The 23,304-nt window shown below is 37.2% G+C and overlaps 1 protein-coding gene and 1 long non-coding RNA gene across 2 annotated transcripts; both read right to left on the minus strand.

Moving 5' to 3' along the window:
• Nucleotides 1-1,053: 1,053 nt before the first annotated feature.
• On the minus strand, nucleotides 1,054-3,809 carry LOC113654045. Its single transcript, XR_003443289.2, has 5 exons — nucleotides 3,586-3,809; nucleotides 3,187-3,395; nucleotides 2,859-3,004; nucleotides 1,979-2,189; nucleotides 1,054-1,462 (listed from the first exon to the last, which is right to left on the minus strand). It is a non-coding gene; the product is annotated as an uncharacterized LOC113654045 (long non-coding RNA).
• An 8,032-nt stretch (nucleotides 3,810-11,841) lies between these two features.
• On the minus strand, nucleotides 11,842-18,750 carry LOC113653906 (uncharacterized oxidoreductase YjmC-like). Its single transcript, XM_027163784.2, has 11 exons — nucleotides 18,657-18,750; nucleotides 17,873-18,021; nucleotides 17,021-17,209; nucleotides 16,582-16,643; nucleotides 16,083-16,136; nucleotides 14,900-14,998; nucleotides 14,580-14,715; nucleotides 13,500-13,618; nucleotides 13,223-13,318; nucleotides 13,013-13,123; nucleotides 11,842-12,132 (listed from the first exon to the last, which is right to left on the minus strand). Exons 1-11 carry the CDS (start codon nucleotides 18,668-18,670, stop codon nucleotides 12,070-12,072), a joined length of 1,092 nt encoding a protein of 363 aa, XP_027019585.2. The 5' UTR covers nucleotides 18,671-18,750; the 3' UTR covers nucleotides 11,842-12,069.
• Between the last annotated feature and the right edge of the window lie 4,554 nt (nucleotides 18,751-23,304).

A 23,304-nucleotide genomic window follows, 5' to 3' on the forward strand; every position in this document is an offset into this window, starting at 1 on the left:
ATCTCATATTTTTCAAGGTCATCAAGCTTAATACTAACCATACAGAGTTGGACCCGAAGTTGAACTTCACCAGAGTAAAGCCGTCAATCCCTCACAGTAGTATGCCTCATTCAGCTAGAGAAAAAACAACAAAGTATATGGCCCGCCACCTCATAATTTCTCTTCAGAAATGTGGCAGTGGTCTCCTCAACTGAGATTGAGATCCTCTTGGTATAGAATATATATATTCAATTATTTAATTTAGATCAATCAGACATATTTGCTTGTTGAATCTATAACACTGACTCTACAGATGACTGTTTACTGTTAGTTTGTTGCTAACAAAACACATTTCCCTGAACACAACGAGATCGAAAGCTCTGACTTCGCCCTTCCAAGGTACGTCAAATGTGGCATTAATGAATGTGGCCTTTGTTTTTCTCACAAGCTTGACATCTGACTGCCCACTTCTACATAAATGACAGAACAAACCACCGCTCTTGTGGGCTTAGTCTAGTTTTGAGTCACTCTTAGTTGAGTCATGTGGTTGTGAGTGTATCTACATACATTTTTTGCATGTGTCATGGCTGGTTGCCTAGCTGGTGGATCTAACAATCAAGTCTTTCTGGATATTCAGAGTTACCAGAATTTAAAAAATCTAGCAATTGTTAACAAGGTGTGAAGTAGTATCAGCAGTATCAATGTCAGTATTGCATGCAATTTGAGTTGCAGGGGAAAAGTTGCGTTCCCATATGAAAAATAACTATATGGTTCATATACAACAAACATATATCTTTCTTCCTTAAATCGGCCAGAGGAACCGTCATTGTTTCATGTAAGTCCAGTATATGTCCTATACAAAACCAGACTGATTATGGCCACTTTCATACTAAAAAGCACAAATAAAACTTGTAAGGGACTTTTGGGTCATATATAAATATTGTAAGAAATCTTATGAGTTCTATATGATAACAGTATTCAATGGTGTATGTTATAAGTAGAAAATATAGGAAATAACTGATATTCATATACAAAACATTTAAAGATCTTATAGTGAATCACAATATAGTCAAATTAAAGTCATACAGGATTTATTCACATTTTGTGTAATTTGTTTACATGTTTTTAGACATGATTTCAGTCAGTTTTACAATATACCGATCATATATGATTTTAGTCAATTACAAACAAATTTGCGATGGAAACACAATTTTTAACACAATTAATGTGACACAATCAAATTATACTCCACATAAGTAATTTTGAATTACAACTTATGAACTGAACTCTTTGCTCAGGAAAAACAGAACATTTAACATCAGAATACATCAAACACACAGTCGTGGCCATCAGTCATCAAAGAGCATTAAGGTTTCAGAATCTTTTTTAGTTTTCTTTTTCCCTCTAATTTCCGTAAGTTTGACATTGATGGCTGCACCAATGCTGGAGGGCACCACATAAGGCCACTTTTGCAATATTGCTCCTGTGAGGCAAATAAATAAAAGGCAGAAAGCATGTAGAAAAATCAACAGAAACATGTAATAATACCTCATAGTGCAGCAATATAATCTGGATAAAGATATATACTCTACATAACTACAACAGTGACTTCTTTTTCAAGGGCGCACAATGCGAAGCTCATCACAACATGTATGTAGCCCATAATGAGTGTGGCGCTTTATGTCAATTATGTGTTTGAAGGGGTTTATGATAAAAGAGACGCTCAGTTTTGCCAGGTACTTGCTTAATCTCATGCGTAATTAAAGTTTAGTGTTAAGTGAGTGTCTTGCGAGTATTTTTTTGTGAGCGTGTCTCTTTTATTATAAACCCTTTCGACACGTATGCAGCAGGCACGTATTTTGACAAGAGAATGGCATGATGGCATGATGCACATAGGTTCACATGACACACCGAACATATATTTTATATTCGCGGCCCTCGAAAGGGAAGTCACCGGCCGCCAATGAACTACAATACTCTTAACTGACTTGAAACTTACTGTTGATGGCATCTACTTTTATTTTGTCAGGAGCCTGGTGTTGTGGCCAAGAATCCCTAGATGTTCCTCGAAGATTGCTGACAAGGAGCACATCAATTGGAAACACGGCTGTCAGGAGTGTTCTCACAAAACTGGAGGCAGAGTTTGCATTCTGAGCCACAGCCCAAGCCAGTCTGTCAACAAATACATTCAATCCAGAAGAAATTTCCACCTATTTTAAGGAAGCGTACAAAAACAAGTTATTATGCAGTGTTGCCAAAAGCTGCAATAGTTTTATATACATTATAGGGACAAACGATTTGAGAAGCCCACTTCTTATCAACATGTTTGACCACTTTAGTCATTAGAGATAATAAAGGGGTAGTTCACCCAAAAATGAAAAATATGATGAATACGAAGAAAGATATTTTGAGCAACATTTGTAAACAAACTGTTCATGGGACCCATTCACTTTCATAGTATTCTTTTATCCTACTGTAAAAGTCAATGGGGCCTTTGAACGTTGGTTGCAAACATTTATTAAAATATATTTCTTTGTGTTCAGCATAACAAAGACATTTATACAGGTTTGTAACAACATGAGAGTGAGTAAATGATGACAGAATTTTCATTTTTGGATGAACTGTCCCTTTAAGTCTAGTCCCAGACTAAAATGTATGTTTGTGTTCAACTAAAATATCTTACACTGACATCTCAAATCTATCAGTGTCATTGTTTTGTTGCAAGATGTAAACCAGTAAAGTTTTTGTAAGGCACATTTATATAAAAAAAAACAATTTAGATATTCAAATATAACTAAGGCCTAGTCCTGACTTAATCTAAGCTATTTTGTGAAACCAGGCCCAAAAGTATTATTATATTATATCTTATTTTATCTTACCAGTGTGTTCTCAGCATCAGTTTAATCTGAATCTGTATATCTTGATGGTGGGACTGTGTCCCTTTTCTTAGGCACTGGCCTGTCCATTTCATCAGAGTCCAACCGCAGGAATTCCTTAATCTTTGCATTAGTTTGAAATCGGTTGTCTGAAAAATAGTTAAAAGGAGGATGAGAGATCGGCATTTTACAGCCAAATCTATTTGAAACTAAGGACACTTAGTGGCTATTGTAAATATTATTTGTTAATGGTATAGTTACACATCACAACAGCTTACATTGTTAGTGGACCTGTCACTGTAAAAACAAAATCCATTAGAGGTTTACTTACTGCTCACAAACTTGATAGAGGCAGCTTACACTGGCCAGCCATATTTTGGCTTTTTCTCCTTCTGCCATTCCACTGCAACGGAATAGTCAGTTTGTGGGTATCCATCCTCATCCATCTTGGTGTCATCATATTTGCATATGGCATCGGTTTACACCTCGCTATACATCCCAGCATCCTCCCCACTGGACCACTGCAAACTTTCTCATCACCTTGGTAATTACAAAGATTGTGGTTTTCAGTCCATTTAGATTAGATTCCACATGAAAATATGAAATAATCCAAACACAATACATTTGAACAATCCTAGCACTTAAGTTATAGATTGCTAAATGCACAAACCTTAATCAACTCCGCTGCCCGAGTAAGTTAATCTTTACAACACATGAATTTTTATATTACCTTAGGCTTCTAGTGACGTTGCTGAAGAAATCCGTGCAGCACTTTTGAAAAAAATCGTCCCGTTTTACCGCTCTCTGAGCTTGTCCACGTGATCTGGCTTTTCAAGTGACAAGTGACGTGACATACGGCTAAGTACGGTGACCCATATTCAGAATTTGTTCTCTGCATTTAACCCATCCAAAGTACACACACACAGCAGTGAACACACACACACCGTGAACACACACCCGGAGCAGTGGGCAGCCATTTTTTATGCTGCGACGCCCGGGAAGCAGTTGGGTGGGGGGTGGGGTGGGGGTTGGTGCCTTGCTCAAGGCACCTCAGTCGTGGCCGACCCGAGACTCGAACCCACAACCTTTGGGTTATGAATCAGACTCTCTAACCATTAAGCCACGACTATCATTGGATCCCGCGATGCATTTCAAACATCAACCAATCGGCACATTTAATAGTTTATTTTTCCAAAAGTCATTCGCTTGCCTACATAAGTGTTTCCTTTTTTCGTAAGTAACACACTAAGCAGCAGCTAGAATGCCGAAACGAAAATCTGTGTATTGCTTTCACAGTTGCCAAGGAGAAGAAAGAAAGAACTTAAGTAAAGTTGGCCGCATATTCACAGAGTCGAGTTTCCAGAGTCAATAACTCCTGAGCTAAACACTCTTTTTAGACAAATAACACCTATTTTTTATCATAGTAACGTAGAGAGGCAGCTACAACTCAATTTTCCTCAATATCAGCTTTCCTCCGCGTTGGACAAAATACATAAGTCTCTATGTGCGAACACCTAAGGTTCCAAGGGACCGTCTGCAAAGAAAAAAAAACCCGAAAAGCGAACACAAAAAACAGTCAATAACGTCACCAGGGCTTTTAAGTTTTGAAGACATGGCAAGCGAGACACTTCCAAACCCCGACCATACCACCCCCCACCCCTCACCCCTGCGCGCGTATCCCCGCATGTGTGTGTGTGTGTGTGTGTGTGTGTGTGTGTGTGTGTGTGTGTGTGTGTGTGTGTGAGAGAGAGAGAGAGAGAGAGAGAGAGAGAGATATTATAAGTGGTGTTGTTTATTGTAAGTGTTTGTTGCGGCTTATTAAATATATGATAAATAGTCAAAAAGTTTTTCTGCGTGAGAAATACGGAGAGCGTGACAAAAGACCGAAATGCGTGACTGTCACTCTCAATGCGTGACACTTGACAGCCCTGCGTCACTGTAATACACTGTACTGTCACCAAATTCATCTCACACATCACTGATGTCCTGATAGTTATACTACAACACTTATTTTGGGGAAATGTCTTTTTGTTTAATTTTTATCATTTTTATAGTAAATAAAAATCAATTAAATGACAAATAAAAACAATGAAAAATCATAAAAATTAAACAAAAATACATTTCCCCCAAATAAGTACCTTTGCCACTGGGCTTTACTTGTGGAGGGTTTGGTCTACATGTGTACATAAATTGTACAAATTCCTCAAAATGTTTGAAATAGCAGACTAAAGGAGGCAAAGTGGCTGCTCGTGTTGTTTGATGATCAAGCATTTCAACTGTAAAGGAAACTCTTAATTTAAATCGTGTAGCAGAGGAAATTTTGTCTTTGATTCCCTCCACCGCCCTGTCTGTCTGTGCGGAGCTTGTGTGTGCTTTGATGGTTTCTTCCAGGAACTCCAGTTTCCACCTCAAAGTCATGCAGGTGAATTGCCATTCTTAAATTTTCCACAGTGTTACCCCCATGTCCTGGATGCCCTAAGTCCCTTGCCTTGTGCCTTAAGTGTTTTAGGATAGGCTCCAGAATCCCTGTGACTATTTCCTGGGAAAGGTGGATGTTGTACTGATTTAAATGAATTACAATTAGCTAAGAGCTGGGGGAAAGGAAATGAGAGCGGAAAATTATATACAATAATATATATAAAAATTTTATTAAAATTAAATAAAATAAAAAAACAAAAGAAAACTAAAAGGCAGAAAAGTGGCACATTAGTCATTCTTCAGATTTTGAAAGTTTTGGATATATAATTTAAATTTTTGGCTGGAGATTTTTTTTATCAGGTTTGAGAGAAGATCCATCAAACATAACCAAACTCCAGATAACAAACTGGATTGACTGTTTACAGCTCGTTTTACACTTTTCTAACACACACTGCTACCGGTAAACTAGCCACCCAACACTTGAGACGATCACATAATTCCCTGCAGCTATAAAGCTTTATATATTTAATGTTCACTCACATATAAATAGCACTCATATAACCTAGCATTAGTGTTTAACGAGACTCCCTCACACCACTTTAGCTATGAAACCAAAAACAGGGTGTGAGTCAAAACCCAACACAAAACCATTCTCTCTGTCTGTTGATGTGTCATTACCAAGCCCTGCCTTAGACGCACACGTAATTCTCTTGTAGAATAACATCAACACTGCCCCTTATGGTCTGTTGTAAAATCACTGGACCATGGGTGCATAGTCATACAGCATGAATGTGTGTAATTATTAACCTAGTTAAAAACAAACAAACATACTAGACATGTTTTTTTTAGGCAGTAGATTAAGTGCTTGGTGAAGTTGTGGGTCTTTAAGTCTTCGCCTTAAGGTGGGTTGTTTAGTTTCTTTCGCCAAGCATCAGTATTCAGGAGGCTACTAATGGGAACGCAGCAACATGGTGGCCTAGGAACTTTTGGGGAGATAAACAAAAACATGCAGCTACACATGCACACAGACCTTCCAGGAAACAGTTAGAATAATCATGAAATGAGTCTCAACGGCCTATCCTAAATTTCTTAGTATGAATCAGTGTGGTGACATGAAGGCATCAAGGCATGCTAATTAGTTTTCATTAACAATGAGCATTTTCAGTTCTGAATCTATAACAGACACATGACCACATATCCGACACAATTTGGCAGATGGACTAATCCCATTTAATGAGAAGATACACTGACATCCCTGAAAACTGCATCACACAAATAGAAAACAATAACAAAAAAATCAATACAAATGTCACAGCTGATGACAAGTATGCAATGAAATTTTCAAATTTTACAATGTTCCTCCAGATCCATGGTGCTAAATTCAGACAATTAATAATCAGATTAATTACTGAGGAGATGTTTAAAATATGATTGTATATGTGTGTGTGTGTGTGTGTGTGTGTGTGTGTGTGTGTGTGTGTGTGTGTGTGTGTGTGTGGGATGAGGGGGTTGTTTGGTGGACCATCAGACGCCTAGAGATGCAGAACCAGCTGTCCCTCTGATCTCTCAGCTGACAGAGTGGAACATGTGTGTGTGTGAGTGTGAGTTTGTGTGGTGAGTGGAGGGGGTTTCTCGCAGCAGATGTAAGAGCTTCCTGTGTGTCGGTGTTCACAAACTGTCTCAGTCACTTCGCAGCTGTGTGATTGTGAGCACCAGCTGGCCAACCACAGACAGCTAGACAGCCTGTGGTGAGGGGAGTAGGACGAGTGCTGGGACGAAATCACACACTGACTGATTGCATCCATCTCACTTCGTTTCAGCTCAGTTTCCACTTCGTTAACATTCTATAACAGGGAGATACTCTGATTACAGATAATAATGATAATAAACAGAAGAATGAACCTTAAATAAAAAAAGAAAAGAAAAGAGGCACAAGGAACAGTACCACACATACTGTACATTGCTTTTTTTCTGCTTTTTAAACTCCAGTGCATTTGTTCCTAAATTACTGTGTTCTGAATTTCTGTCTTTTATTCTAAGATATCACGTATTATAAGATTACAGCCTTATGATCTTTCAGATTGTGTAGTGTTAAATTGCTCCTGCAGTCTAGGTGTGAGTACTACAAACAATCGTTTTTGGCACGTCTCCCTTTACCGAGGGAAAAAATAAAACCACTTCAAACTAATCGTATTATAGAAACACTTTCATGATGCCTTCAGTCAAAGGTTTATGTCAGATAAGCTCTAAATCTCTTATTCACATGAATGCTTTTTCAAAGTGAACGTATTTATAATAATGTCTTGCCAAATTAGTTGTATAACAAGAAGACAGGTTACTCAAAAAACCCTGCAACTGCTCGGTAACTGCATTTCCTTTTAGCTACAAGTTTTCATCCGGTTCAAAACTTTCACCTGTATTTCTCTCATTATAAGACCTATATTGTTGGAACAGTTTTAAACCAGAGCTACAGAGTCACATAGTCACTTTTATTATAAGTTAATAAGGTTTATTCTTTGTTTCTTTTTTTTTAGGTAACGTGTCAAGATTCTTGTCTATAATCATCAAACATGCACTATTGATGCAGTGGATAGATGGATACTCAAGTTATCTGGTTATTGAATTAAGGTCTTAAGAAGAATCTCTTCCTACTTAGCGTGTTATCAGGAGACATGTGCACCCTTGAATCTGGTGTCCTTGCAGAATGATGGAGTCATGTGAACCTGTCAAAGATACACCTTCATCTAACAAGCAGCCTAAAAATAAGAAACAGCTGAAGACTATCGAGTTGAGCACCTGTCTATATCAGACAAATTCTCTGTCTCTCTGCCATACACACACACACACACACACACACACACACACACACACACACACACACACACACACACACACACACACACACACACCACTTTTTTAACACAACTTTTTTTAACACACTTACTCTTTAATAAAACATGTCTAATTAACTACAAAAACAATTATTTGTAGATATTTGTGGCAACTGGTGATCTGCAAAGAATCTATGCACTAACAAATGAAGAATAAAATCATTCAACAAAATGTCTGCCTTTAAAGAAAAAAAATGGATACTGCTTATAGGCACCTATGTACTTTTAATTATAGATAGATTAAATGAGGTGATGGTAGAAGAAAAGGTGAAACTACTATGATGGCAGAGATCATTTAGAAGCTAATAAAAACTAGAATTTACTACCACCACCACCACCACTCTCTCTCCATTTTTCTGTAATGTACTGTATATGTGACAAGTAAAGGCATCTTTCACACACATTTATCTTATAATAATGGTGCTATTTCACGTCAAGAATCTTTTATTGTCATTTTCACCATATGAAACTGAAGCAGTACATAGTGAAATTTATGTATACATATACATATTTATTTTTGTACTTATATATTTATTTAAATGCTGCAATGGCTGTATCTGGACTGTGGTTGTGTTTTTCTTTCCTTACAGCATCAGGGTCACTGGTTTGATCCAGTACTTTGATCCGGATCTCTGTGAGAGGATTCTCTCTCTCTCTCTCTCTCTCTCTCTCTCTCTCTCTCTCTCTCTCTCTCTCTCACACACACACACACACACACACACACACACACACACACACACACACACACACACACACACACACACACACACACACACACACACACACGCACAATAAAGTTAAATTAGAATACATTAGAAGTTACTTGTTTAAAAACAGCAAGGGTCTCCACCAAGCAGCTCCATTCCACCACCTTTAATGAACGAGAGAGAGAGAGAGAGAGAGAGAGAGAGAGAGAGAGAGAGAGAGAGAGAGAGAGAGAGAGAGAGAGAGAGAGAGAGAGAGAGAGAGAGAGAGTACTGATAAGCACCAGGGTTGTGAATGCTGCCTGATAATCAGTACAAGCGAAAACCATACTTTCTACTAATTTGTCCATAGATCTATGGGCAACCACTGCTATCGATAGATAGATAGATAGATAGATAGATAGATAGATAGATAGATAGACAGACAGACAGACAGACAGATAGACAGATAGATAGATAGATAGATAGATAGATAGATAGATAGATAGATAGATAGATAGATAGATAGATAGATAGATAGATACATACATACATACATACATAAATACATACATACATACATACATACATACATACATACTTTATTGACCCCAGAGGAAGTTCCAGGTTTGTTTTTTTTTATACTGTAGATATAGATGCTGGATTTGGATGCTGGAGACAACTGGATATAATTGTAAAAAAAAAGTCAATTAAAAAGTATATAATTTAGTTAAATACTTGCATTAAACACGTGATAAGTGATCTGTTAAAGTTGTTACTTGTGTGTGTGTGTGTGTTTACTACTGCTGTAGTGTGAGGTGTGACATACAGTAGTGTGTGAACCCTGGTGTGAACTGATGGTATGTAATGATTTTTCTCACTCTGGGAAAGCATCACAGCTCCATTCGTGCCTAAACTCACAGCTCTCTGGCTCTCACATATCCTGTGTGTTCTCCAGTAGACCACACATCCTCAAATACTAATGCTAATATGCATTATATGCTAATACCGTAAAGTCCTGCAAGTTAATAAATAGTGGCTAAGCAGGATGTAAGAACATCCTCATACTGAGGGATGGTCTCTTCATCTCCGAGTTCTACAAGTGACATCAAATCAACATGGCTCCTCATTTTAAATGAGTTAGTCTGTACATACCTTTAGATCGGTCAACATACAGACATATTCACTTGTTAAATCTAATATACAGGCTCTAAAGTTCACTAAAGTGAGGAAAAAATCCATCACTCATTACTGTCAAGCATGTTGCTAACGAAAGAAAAACACATGCAATTTTGAGTTACTACAGCTGGTTGACACGTCCCCAAAGTGTGCATTAAAAAGCTTTAGAGGCATGCTACTGCTCACTGTTTGGAAGTGTGAACTGCATCAGTGAGGTGTGAGCTAATAGAAGAGGTGTCATGGAGTGTAATGAGCTCCTCTCTGTCACCTCACAGCTCCACTGGTTTTAACCTCCAAGCATCCGTAATTTTCTTATCTGCTTCTTGCTCTTCATATAGAAAAAATAGATATACAAAAAATACAGCTTGGTGGTATTTTCTCTCTTATAAAACTTTATTTGGGTTCCAAAATGTGCAAAGGTCAATGAGGCTTTTCTCCTGTCCTGTTACTACCCACAAATAGCCATAAATAGTGATATTTAAATGTGATCTGCCTTATTTGTTGTTGAGCATGCTAATGATAAGAACTGTGTCCAAAAAAAAGCTTTTTTGGGAGAGTTTGGAGTGGAATTTATGATAGAAATTGAGACAAAATGCTAGAATTTCTGCTACAAGGAAATATGAGGAATTATTTCCAAATGGCATTAACCCTTGTATGGTGTTCGTATTTTTTTTACTCAGCCAGTGTTCGTGGGTCTGGTGGGCCCGCTGCATTTTTGGGTTTTTAATTCAACACAATCAAAAATTTTATGTTAAAATACTATACAGATGTTTACTTCATCCCAATTACAAGCAATATAAACAGCATATATGGTTAATATTTGCCCTTTACCTTTATTATATCACATTTTTTAATTAAAGTGCTACTCATGTTTTGTTGTTTTTTTAATAAAATGTAATTAAAAAAAAAAAGAAAATCAAATATAATCAAGTTATGAGTGGGAAACAAAATCAACAAATTTACAAGGAAGCAAAGTTTTTCAAAATTATTGATGTTTATGAATATGGATCCCACAGACCCGAACAAGGGTTAAAAGAGCTTGTTAAAATATACCCCAGTTATTCATACTCGATGCATGACTCCCTCATGCAACTAGTGGGTAGAGATGTGAACTGGTTAAATGGGTTGCTGGTTAAGGGTGATGCAGCACAGTACATGTCCTCATAATTCCTTAGATATATTCTATTTGGTGGAGCAGGCTTCTGTCTGACGCACCCGAACGACATGACCGTTTCTGGGCTCCACAAACACTCAAGAGAGTGAACATCAGTGGGTCAGGGAATGAAAATGTCTAGTTTGTTAAGCAGAGTGTTTTCCTCATGTCATTTATTAGTTATTATAGGCAGGCCTTTCATCCATATCACAGTTAAGAAATAGACGTCTCTGCAATTTGCACATTGATGACATGTAATGAAAGCTGATGTACTGCCTTGTTCACTTCAGTCATGCCCTGGCTGCCAACCAAGCAGAAGCCACACCTGAGTCTACCGAAAGCCCAAATCACCTGATTAAACAGGTATGGAATTAGTAATTAGGTGTGTTACCAGCACATACACCGGCCCTTTGTGAATAAAATCAGACACTGAGATATTATGTTGGAGTTTAAGGAACCACCAACTAATTCACCCATCTCAACTCAAATCAATCAGTTTTACTTATATCAGGAAATACAAGCAAATTTAAAAACAACTAAAATGCCTCACAACTAGAAACTAAAAAAATGGATCTTAGAATGTGTGGAATTACCTCACAGCTATCTGGGGCCTGTATTTACCCACGGTTTACAGCTTGCCAAAACCATCTCCACAAATTAAGTCAATTCAATTCAATTTTATTTGTTGAGCATTTTTAACAGTTAATATAGCTGTATAAGTTTATAGGAAGTATAACAGCAGTGGTTTTTGCATTTAGCTGAAATTCAATCTGCATTCAGAGGCAGGCAGGAAGAGAAGCACCTACATTAAATACTCATTTATAGTAATTTATAGTTATGTTTCATTTTAGAAATCCACGCTTGCACCACCTGAGCTGTAGGCTGCCATTTTACTGGATGAGTCTATGTGTCGGCAGCAGAGGAGACACTCCAAGAGTACTGGCAACGTCATTCTGGTAAATACAGGGAGGGAGAGAAAACACACACACACACACACACACACACACACACACACACACACACACACACACACACACACACACACACACACACACACACACACACAGTACTCTAAACATTACATCACATATTTATATTGTTCTAAGAATTGATTATTGTATGATATGATATGTATGATATGATATGATATTTTATAGTTATTTATGAATACCTACACAGTTCTATGGGCAAGAATTTTTGATTATACTTTATAAAATAATAATTAATAATAACTAAATAACTTAAATTATACAAATATTTGATACCATTTTTTGTTATTGACAGCACATTGATCAACAATTTAGCACTTGCTCTGTAGTCCACTAGGGGGCGCGTTATACAGTTTCAAACTGGCAAAGTGTAAAGATGAGATACTGTATAATCACTTTAAGCTGCAGGGTCCATACTCTATATCAACCATAAATATTTGAGTATCAGCTGATATCGATTCCATCTGATATTCTTTTCACAAAACTTTAAAAATGTTTCTTAAATAGTTAAAGTCCTTTAAACAAATTCACACTAGACAATAGAAATATCAATTCCAACAACAAAAAAAGAAATCACTTCCTGACCCAATTGTAATTATTGACACTTACAGGATCTGATATCCAATAAGTTTTCTCTGATATCTGATCCATGATCTTGTGCTGTTATTAGTCAGATGTATTGCAAGGTACAATACCATTTATTGTTCAGAATTGTATAACATTTTATAAGTGTAAGTCTAATGCATGTGAGATTCTGTGTGTGTGTGTGTGTGTGTGTGTGTGTGTGTGTGTGTGTGTGTGTGTGTGTGTGTGTGTGTGTGTGTGTGTGTGTGTGTATGTGTACCATGTGCTTGACTACACTTAGCGAGTAAGGGATGCCTTCCAGCTCCCGGCAGGTCTGGTTATGTTTCTTCTCCGGGTCTCCTGGGACCAGTACTGGCTTCTGTGGATTCGCCTGAAAAGGAAAATTATTGAACTCTGTATAAACTAAAACATTTTGATTGGTTGCCATTGCTTATGTCTTCCTCTGACTGGAGGAGATACAAACACTCACTGGCTCAAGGTTCCTGTGTAGAGACAGCAAATCAGACATTCTGTCATTGAATCCATCAGCAAAGAATTCTGGATTTAATGCCACAAAGCACTGACCCTGGAACACAGGGAAGATTGTAAGAGGGTTATGGTACATATTGAACTTCTGCTTTACATGTTGAGCAAGAGAGTATGATGTGTGTGTGTGTGTTTGTGTGTGTGTGTGTGTGTGTGTGTGTGTGTGTGTGTGTGTGTGTGTGTGTGTGTGTGTGTGTGTGTGTGTGTGTGAAGGTAAATACCAGGTTTGCTTCTCTGTCAGTTATTCTCCATGTGCGTATATGTCTGCTGTAGTTTGAGCCAGCGAGAATCCCACAGAACACCTCCACCATTAGTGCGAGTCCATAACCCTTGTAACCTCCTAACACACAGATAGAGATGACATGCCATATAAACAACCCAGAACTCTCGTAGAACTCTCAGAATATATTTTTGCTTTGTTTTATTAAAGCCACCCATTTTCAAGCGATCAAATAAATGTGACTGACATGTGTTTCTTGTTACCCACTGTGTCTAATATTAGATTAAGTCTTTAAACAGTTAATAGCTCTGAATGTCTACTCTTGGTTTGAGCCCTGTATTTGGGTAACTAGGACATGCCTAATCACTGGTGTACCTACAGTACAACCAACTAATGAACAGGTAGGACAAGGGAAACAACAGTAGTCAATGACAGAAAGATCCAAGAGTGCTGTGAAGAAACATGCAAAATCAATAATCAGTAACATCACCAACAATCTCCATAGGACAGGAGTGTAGGTGCCATGGTCCATAGTTTAAAGAAGACTTTAAAAATCCAACTAGGTTCTTCACTAATAAGAAGCAGGAAGCCTTAACAACAAAATAGCCTAAACAACAAAATATAGAGATGATTAATTGATAGGAATTGTCAGCAAGGACTTCATCAGGGAGAAAAGAGAAAGTTGGATAAGTCAAAGACTGTATAAGTCAATAACCAAAGCTTAACCTATATTTGCTCGACTAAAAATTGGTGGTCTACCACCGAAAGCATCAGTTTCTAAGTTGATTAAACCAACTGAATGGAAAATCAGGAAATGAAAGTAGCTTGGTGGTGTGATACATCTCAAAGCAAAGCAGACTCACTTTTACAACCTCAAAGATTCAAGTCTTTATCCAGTGAACAAACCTATTGTTACACAGTGCTGAGAGCTGAGACTACTTCCATATAGGTTAAATAAATATTTTCACAGAAAACGTCACCATATATCTGAGCTTGGTTTACTGTATTACTGCAGTAATGACAGTGATGAATCTAATGACTAGAGGGCAAGATGGTGGTGGGACAAGTCTAAAATAGAGACCTGATGTCTCACTGCCACCCACAGGTACCAGGCCTCCTCCGGATAGCACTGCCTTAGGGTCCGAACTGGGAACACCATTGGCATCACAACCCCAACCTTCTGGGATAGACTGGCCATTACGTGCATGAAGCTCCACCTGAGGAAGACACAGAGAGAGAGAGAGAGAGAGAGAGAGAGAGAGAGAGAGAGTGAGAGAGAGAGAGTGAGAGAGAGAGAGAGAGAGAGAGAGAGAGAGATTTCTCAGTAAGAAAAAAGAGAGTTCACTATTTTTCTTCAGATCTTTTCTGTTTAGTCGTGTGAACGTGTGTGTTTGTGCCTACCTTTCCGAGAGCAACAGCTGAGGTTGCCATGTCCAGCTCAAAGCTGTCTCCATCCTTAGCAGGAGCTACTACACTAATAGGGTTTGTCCCTAATGTGCACTTCACAGACAAAACACAAATATAATTAAGTAGTGCTCACCTTTGCTCAATATTTGCACATCTTTGCAGTCTGATCAGTATGTCCTCTCCTGTCCGGTTATGCAGTGTTTTGTTAGTGTGTATTGTATATTTATTTACGATAATCTGAGAATGGAGGCAATAAATACAGGTAGCCTTTTCTTATCGTATTATTTGTGTCATTCCACTGCTGGAATCGGCATCTAACTACACTGCCCATATCCCCATGATGCTTCAAGGACTTCATTTCCCTTCTCTCCTGGCTACAAGTCATCTTAACTTATTACACACCACAGTATCAACTATACAATCAAACAAACAGTATACACTCTTCCAACTAATTGTGAAGTATACGCTCTGTATTTCTTACAAGTCGTTACCAAGCGTTGTTGTCAGAGTGTCTCTGGTTTCTGATCTTAGTCGCCTTGCAGATTTTCTCCTTTTTGCCTTTGGCCGTAGGCTGTCTGAATAAAGCTTTTATGTATCTGTATCTGCATCTGTAACTGTATCTCCTGCTTGCCAGAATACTTCTGCACAACATGGATTCAGTATTGGTGGGTAGTTATATAGACAGGGTCACCTCCATGGAGAACAGCAGCAGATATACAGTTATCCTTTACTACTGGTTCCTGCAGCAATGGATTCCAAAATTTTCCCTAAACTGTACTTTGCAACTGGCCTAGTGCCTATCTCAGAGTAGGGGAAGAGGAAGATGGCCATTAGCAACACCTCTGACCACTTTGAATACTGCGTCATGTTACTCATTATTCCAGTGATGATCAAAACAATGTGGAAGCCAATAATAAATAAAATAACATAATAATAATGGAGGATTGTTTGTTTGATCGTTTCCACTGCTATTTTTAAGCAAGAACATCAGTATTGGATCTGAGCTCTGATATTGGTTTTGTATTTGAATTAGTGCATTGCCATTTCAAAGCTCACGAACGCTGTGCTAACATGTCAAGTCAAGTCAATGTCATGTCAAGGCTGTGTGGTTTTGACACTTTATTACAGATACCAAAATAAAGAGATGTCTAAAGACTGTAAAGGGATGAATACCAACCTCTTTACCTCGTGTAGGAACCACTAGAGGAGAAGTATTAGTGTAGCACATGCCCTACACACAGCGAAAGAGAAATGGGAGTCAAGAACATAATTTATTTACCTTTAGGAGATTTAACCATCTGCTATGTACAGTATTTGGTGGACAACATGATGATAACACCATCATAATGACTTTATAATATAATTATTAAATTAACTGCATTAAAATTAATGTAGTGGAAGATAATCACAAGTATAGAAAAACAAACGTGTGTGTGTGTGTGTGTGTGTGTGTGTGTGTGTGTGTGTGTGTGTGTGTGTGTGTGTGTGTGAGAGAGAGTGTCATTCTTGCATCCCTTGCTTGCTGTGCTGTATCACAACAAGATGATTAAACTTTAGCTTTTTTATTTGCTGTAAAACTCCCAATAAAATGTTTTTTTTTTCAAATTTGTGAAGCCATGGTGCCCACCAAACCTACGCTCACTAGTATTAACTAGACACACTGCTGTACAACTTACAATCATGTTCTGTTTCAGTGCTTGCATGGAATAATAGCCAGCAATGCCAAAATGGTTGGAGTCTGAACAAAGAGAAAAGAAATTGGATATGATGTCAAACATCACATAAATATATAAAAAAAATCCAAGAAGTCTTTTTTAAACCTTATGTCATGATGCTCCATGGTAATCCAAATTTCATACTGATTGTATGAATTATAACCCTAGTATATATTTTTCGACATGGCTAAATTCTAAAAAATCATGGGAAAGATTAATCATGATCGTTGGTTAAGAAGTTCAGAAATCCAAAGAAAACATACAATCACTATAGAGGCTACCTCCAAACCTTTAGCTCCTAGCACTCAAATTATAATTTGTTTCCAGCAACTATGTCATATATCCTGACAGATTTCACTGTAAAAAATTAAATTCACAATGTGTGGTGTATTGGACTTGCTGTAAGCCACGACCCAGCCGATGCCCACATCTTGTGCTTTCTTCAGAGCTAAACTCATGCAGAAGTTTCCCACAACTGGACCCAGGAGGTTGTTCCCGTTCACAAGTGCTGTAGCCACTGACTCCTTTTCCACCACCGGCTCACCCTCCTTCGCACAGATTCCTGCCTTAGTCTCCTTTACATATAAATCTGGTGCATAAACACATTTGCAAGAGGTTTCATCTCATCAGTTCTGCTTTGCTTTGTACTACATAATATAAAAAAAGCTTTTTTTTGGATGTGAAAGCCTACTGGGCTAACAAGTTCAGACACATTGTACAGTCATTGTACCTAATACCGTAATGCTGTTTTCAAATTCTTGACTATGATTAGTCAGATTCAATGGAACAATTTACATGGCAAAAAGAATCTTAGCAAATGGAAATAAGGTTAGAAAAACCCAAATATAAAAATAGTAAACATATTTCTTCAATCTATTTTTAACATTTTTTAGCTTGAAAGAATTTTGTATCACTACCAATATTTTCTTGTATTAGCACTTTGTAGGCAAATACAGAGAACAGCTACACCTTAAAGGTTTTAGAAACTGGAAAGGATTTTACCATATACATTTTTTATTTATTAAATTCAAGCCAGTAAAAATGTGACCCTGGTGTTGTATGTAATGTAATGACAACTAACTTCACTAAAGCTTTAACAAGTTTGAAGCTTCATTCTTTAATAAATAAAGAAATTGTTGGTATACGTAAAAATAATGCACTTTTTTCTGATTTAAATAATCAACTTTTTTTCATTTCTTACCTTAATGAAGACATAAAATGATATTTAAAGGAATGGGATTTACATACACACCCATGCGGTTGAGTCCATGGCTGTAATGGCCCCGCAAGTCTCCTTCCACCAGCACATCTGCTAGACTGCTGGCATGACTGGCTTTAGTGCCAACTGCCAGCATACACTGCTTTATAAATTCTCTAACCTCCGTGGGTTCCAGTAGGCATCTGTAGAATGCACACAATGCTGTAGCATAACACAAAACAGGCTTCATTTCTTTTTTTATAAATCATGAAAATCATGTCATTTCATGGAAAAAAGGAGGAAGTTTTTTTTTTGGCATGTTTTTTAAAATTATACTTGAGAAGACCCAATCATAGGCTGATTAGCTTCAAAGCATATCATTTCTATAGATTGCTGCATTTTTATTAAATGAATTTATTTCCTAATTTAAGATCGATTGCAAGAAATAGATTGATATTGTGAAACATATATTCATTTAAGAATGATCAAGAATCGGAAAAAAAAGAAAGGAAAACAAAAAGGAAAGAAGTCAACAGAAATCCGTAAAGTAAGACAAATAAGACCAGGTATTCAATTAAGAGGAATGCTGCTGTATACAAGGAAGATTCTCTGCAATGGTTTAGAGTATGTGTCAGTTTCTTTGCTTTACTTGACTTCATATCGTGTTTAAAATAATTACAGGCAATTAAATGCTGCCTTTTTTAAAAATAGGTTTTAGATTTTGAATAACTCAATAACATTTTTATAAGCAAATAAAGAAAAAAGTAGAAGAAATATTTCATAGGGCCTTCTATCAAGGCATTGTCTTCACCAGTTTTTGATAAGTACTAGCACCTACCTGCTGAGGCTCATGATGCTCTGTGACTTGTCTGTTGGTCTCCAATTTGTGTTTTATGATCTGAAACATGTTGAACAAGCTCAGTGAATCAGATTAATAAAGGCACTGCGGAGGGGGTGGGGTGCCATTAACCACACCCTATTATTATCAGATTAAACAGGTATTCTTTCATGACCTGCTCTATCTGGTTCTCACGTCTATATTATGTATCAGTATAACACTAACAGGGATGTAGCACTATGAAAGCACCGTGTGCTGACTGTTAGCTCTGAAATAAATCTTGCCAAACCACTCTCTGACCTCAAAGCATGCCTCCGTTACTTTTGTACACATTTTGCAGACCTAATGTTAAACCCATTGGGGATATGGTAGCTTAGTGGTTCGACCACTGCTTAGGTTGTGAGTTTGAATCCCAGGTCCACCAAGCTGCCACTTCTGGTCCTGTCTACAAGGCCCCCAACCCTCAATTGATTTAGTTAGTTAAAAATATACATTAAAATCTAAGGTGCCCTGGATAAGGGCATCTGCCAAATGCCGGGACTAGATAACAGAAAATTGTGAAATATTGTAGTGTTGTAGACATTTCACTAGGTTCCATAAATAGAAAATCAATACAGTAATGTTTTTTACACTTGGGAACATAACAACATACAACATACCCTATCTGGGTTTCTGTTGATCTTTGTGCCAAAGTTAAGAGGGTCTCATCAGAGTGGGGAACCTTAAATCTCCAGTATGCCTTTTGACAAACTACAAAGAGGATTTCATGTGGCTCAACACATAACCATAAGCTTTGTGAAGTTTCCAGGCTGTCTTGTGAAAACCTCCTCTGATATGAGATCTTTCCAGAAATTTCAAACTTACCTCTGTGTGCAAAAAAAAATATGTAAATGTATGTAGATAATTAGACACTGCTAACATGTTAATTTTGCTTCAGGGTTGTGGCTCTTAGAGTTTGTATGAGAATCGCATACTTTAATCATCATTGTACCTACACTAAATGTTGAAACTTTTATGTATGTATGTATGTATGTATGTATGTATGTATGTATGTATGTATGTATTTATTTAATTATTTGTTTGTTTATTCATTCATTCATTTATTTAGTTAGGAAAAATAGGAAAAATCTATTCAAAGATGTTTTAAGATACACCTTTGCAACACTGCTGGGAAAATCCCATCAATGCTTGTAACTGGATTATCTACTACTTCAGCCAAGCAACTGTGGCCCAATGCTTATGGCTAGTAAACTATTTTTCTACCCATCTCTCTGTTATTTGCCTGTTGTTTGTTCCCACAGTCATTAATGCAAATCTCTATTTTTTAACCCCTTATTTTTTTTATTTTTATTTTTTATTTTTTTTTTACATTCGTGTACCAATAAAAGTATTTTGATTCCCAATACTGACAAATTGCAGATGGTCATCGCAAAAACTCTGGGCTCAGTAAACTATTTAGCTCAACCCAGTATAACTGGCCAATTTTCAAGAATGGGATTCTTCTTATAAACTCCTATCAGTAAATATACTTATATAATGACTTTCTATGAGAGCTGTACTTGTTCAATCCATGATGAGGGATTTGGCTGAATGTGTGTTGTGATGATATTTTGATGATATATATGATATCTTGTCCCAAATTTGCAGAAAATCTTGGGTAATTTTGAAAAACTGCAAGCTCCTCCAAATAAAGTTTGATTGATTTTGTGTTAATTCAGTCAGTCTCCATTCGTTTACAAAGGAAAGGCCAGAGTTAAACATTGTTCTCCAGCCAGCCACTTAGATAGCCTCAGGGACACTTTGGATGTCACCTAATTTGTACAGTTGTTACATTTTCCATACATTTAAGTCCAATTTTCTGCCAAACATTTCTTTATCTAACCAGTTTGGGATTTATAAAGGAGGAGAGTTGTGTACACACATTTCACACGCAGGTTTGAATGTATGCACCATTGCTATAAATGAGGCCCCTGAAAATCTGTTCCAGGATTGAGCTAAATATGAAATGACACAATGGCTATGAAGGTTTCACTAAAAATGAGTCCCATATCCCACATTATACATCTATCACCCACTTTGTCCTTGATGTCTAGAATTATTGGAAAAACATACAATAATAACACATAACAAAGGGAAATGTAGCCTATATTGTTGTATAGTTTTACTTTAGCTTTAAAAACACTCATTAAAAAAAATCTTTTTCTCCTGCAAACACTTTTATCAAAATTATTGGCACCTCCACATTTAATATAGGGTGAAAACTCTCCTTGGGTTAGAACAGAGAACTGAGTTATTGTTGATGCATTAGAAATGTTTTGATGTATCTTCCTATAATGACAAATTTTATTTTTTTTTACCAAAGATTGAGAAGTTCATTTTAAAAAATTGATTATGAAAATAATGAAATGTGACTAAAATGAGAATTATATTTGATCACATAAAAAGAAATTTATTGATGTGGAAAAAAAAGTAATGTTAGAGATGAGTTTCCGAGTGGAAAAATAATTATTATATTATATAATAATTCTTTACCAATTTTGCTGGTTATAAGTAACGTGTTAAGTGAAGAGTGTCGATAGATTTATTTAAGTACAGGCAGTAGGGATAGTGTCCTCGACCCTGTGTTTCAGCAAATGACATCAAATCAACATGTTCAACATCAAAGTTTTAGGAAGGGAAAGTAAAAAAATAAATAAAATAGTGTGGTTGCATAAGTGTGCACACCCTCTTATAACTGTGGATGTTAAATAGGAGTCAGTACACACCTGCCATCATCTAAAAGTGCCTCTGATTAAGCCCATATAAAGTCTATAAAGTCTAAAGTCTCCTATTTGTTGTATGTGTGTATATTAAAAAATGGGCTTTGAACAATGTTTTAGGCTCATTGTAAGATAGATTTAAAAGCACTTTTGTACTCTGGATAAAAGGTCTACAGATCAGAGGGATGTCATTGGATTTCAAAAGGTATCAGTCAGGTGAAGGGTAAAAAAGAATTGCCAAGGCATTAGATATACCATGGAACAATGTGAAGACAGTCAGCATCAAATAAAGAAAATATGGTGCAAAAGTGACGTTACCAAAAACTGGACATCCCTCCAAAATTGGAGCTGCAAGTTCTTCTAGTACATGTGACAGCAACACTCTGTATTCTCCATATGTCTGGGCTATGGGGTAGGATGGTAAGACTGAAGCCTTTTTCTTATAAAGAAAAACCTCCATGTTCAAATTCCAAAAACAACACTGCACATCACCAAAATAACACTGTACTCACTATGAAGCATGTTGGTGGCAGCTGCATACTTTGGGGCTATTTTTCTTTAGCTGGAACTGGGACCTTAGTCAAGGTGGAGTGAATTATGAACTGTTCCAAATACCAGTCAATGTTGGCACAAAACCTTCACGATTCTACTAGAAAGCTAAAGAAGAGGAACTGCTGCATCAATCAAAGAACGGCTTCACCAGACGTTTAAAGTTTTGGATTGGCCCGGCCAGAGCCCCGACCCAAATCCAAGGACTGTGCACATGACGTCCTCACAGTCTGACATATTTGGAGCGTTTTTACAAAGAAAAGTGGGCGAATTCAAGATGTTTCATGCTGATGGACTATAAAGACTGAATGCTGTAATACTTTTTTCTTATAGGTCACATTAAAGGTGGGAAAAATTCTTTAATGATTTATCTTGGTCTGATTTTTTACATCACAGAATCTTAACTGGAGTGTGTAGACTTTTTATATTCACTTTATATATCACTCCTCACAGCTAGTTGACTAGCTGGTCGCTAACAATACACAAACGAGGAGACGCCCATGTTTTTCCTGAGAAAAGAGAAATGCTGCACATATATATTTTAAAAATATTATATAATTTAAAAAAATCTTAAATATTATTTATTATTTATAATACATAATATATATGTATGAATAATATGTAAAGTCGCGGGCGCCTTCTCGGCAAATCAGCGGCCACCTGCACGCGCTCTCATAGGCTCTCGGTCACGCGCCCATATTATGCGGCACCTTCGCACGCTGTTATTTGAACCAGAGTGTCTTCACTCGGCGTGTGCACGTGGGCTGTGCCACGGTTTAGGGCGATAACACGTATCAGAGCGCGAGTCACCCCCCCCCCCCCCACACACAGCCGAGGCGCCCCCCCCCCCAAAAAAACGTGAAAAATATATGTATGTATACCTAAATAATTGTGTAAGTAGAAAAAAAAAACAAACGCAAAAACTGCATTTAGAAACAGTTGAGTTCCCCCTCCCCTTCATCACAGTGGTTTGACCCACTGCCTGCTTTCCCAGTTCATCTCACCTACTCTGCACACACAGAGTGGCTGCGGCTCAATCAATTAACTCTATTAAGTAGGGGATTTTATTTAATGTAGTAATGTAGATGCAGACTCGTTCATAAATTAGTTGCGGCAAAAATGCCGATTACCGATGTAATTTTCCATGAATCTGCTATTTTAGCGATTAAAATATTACTTATCTGGTTAACGTTAGCTTGTTTATAATAGCTTCTTGCATAGCGCACTGTAACTAACACGCCAAAGCCGTTTCCCATGCATTGTTTTATTTGGGACGATTTGGCATAATGTTAACTTAACATTAACGGCCACAATTAGCATATTGTTTAGCCGTGCATTTA

This window comes from Tachysurus fulvidraco, chromosome 10 (assembly GCF_022655615.1).
Source record: "Tachysurus fulvidraco isolate hzauxx_2018 chromosome 10, HZAU_PFXX_2.0, whole genome shotgun sequence".
Taxonomy (NCBI): Eukaryota; Metazoa; Chordata; class Actinopteri; order Siluriformes; family Bagridae; genus Tachysurus; species Tachysurus fulvidraco.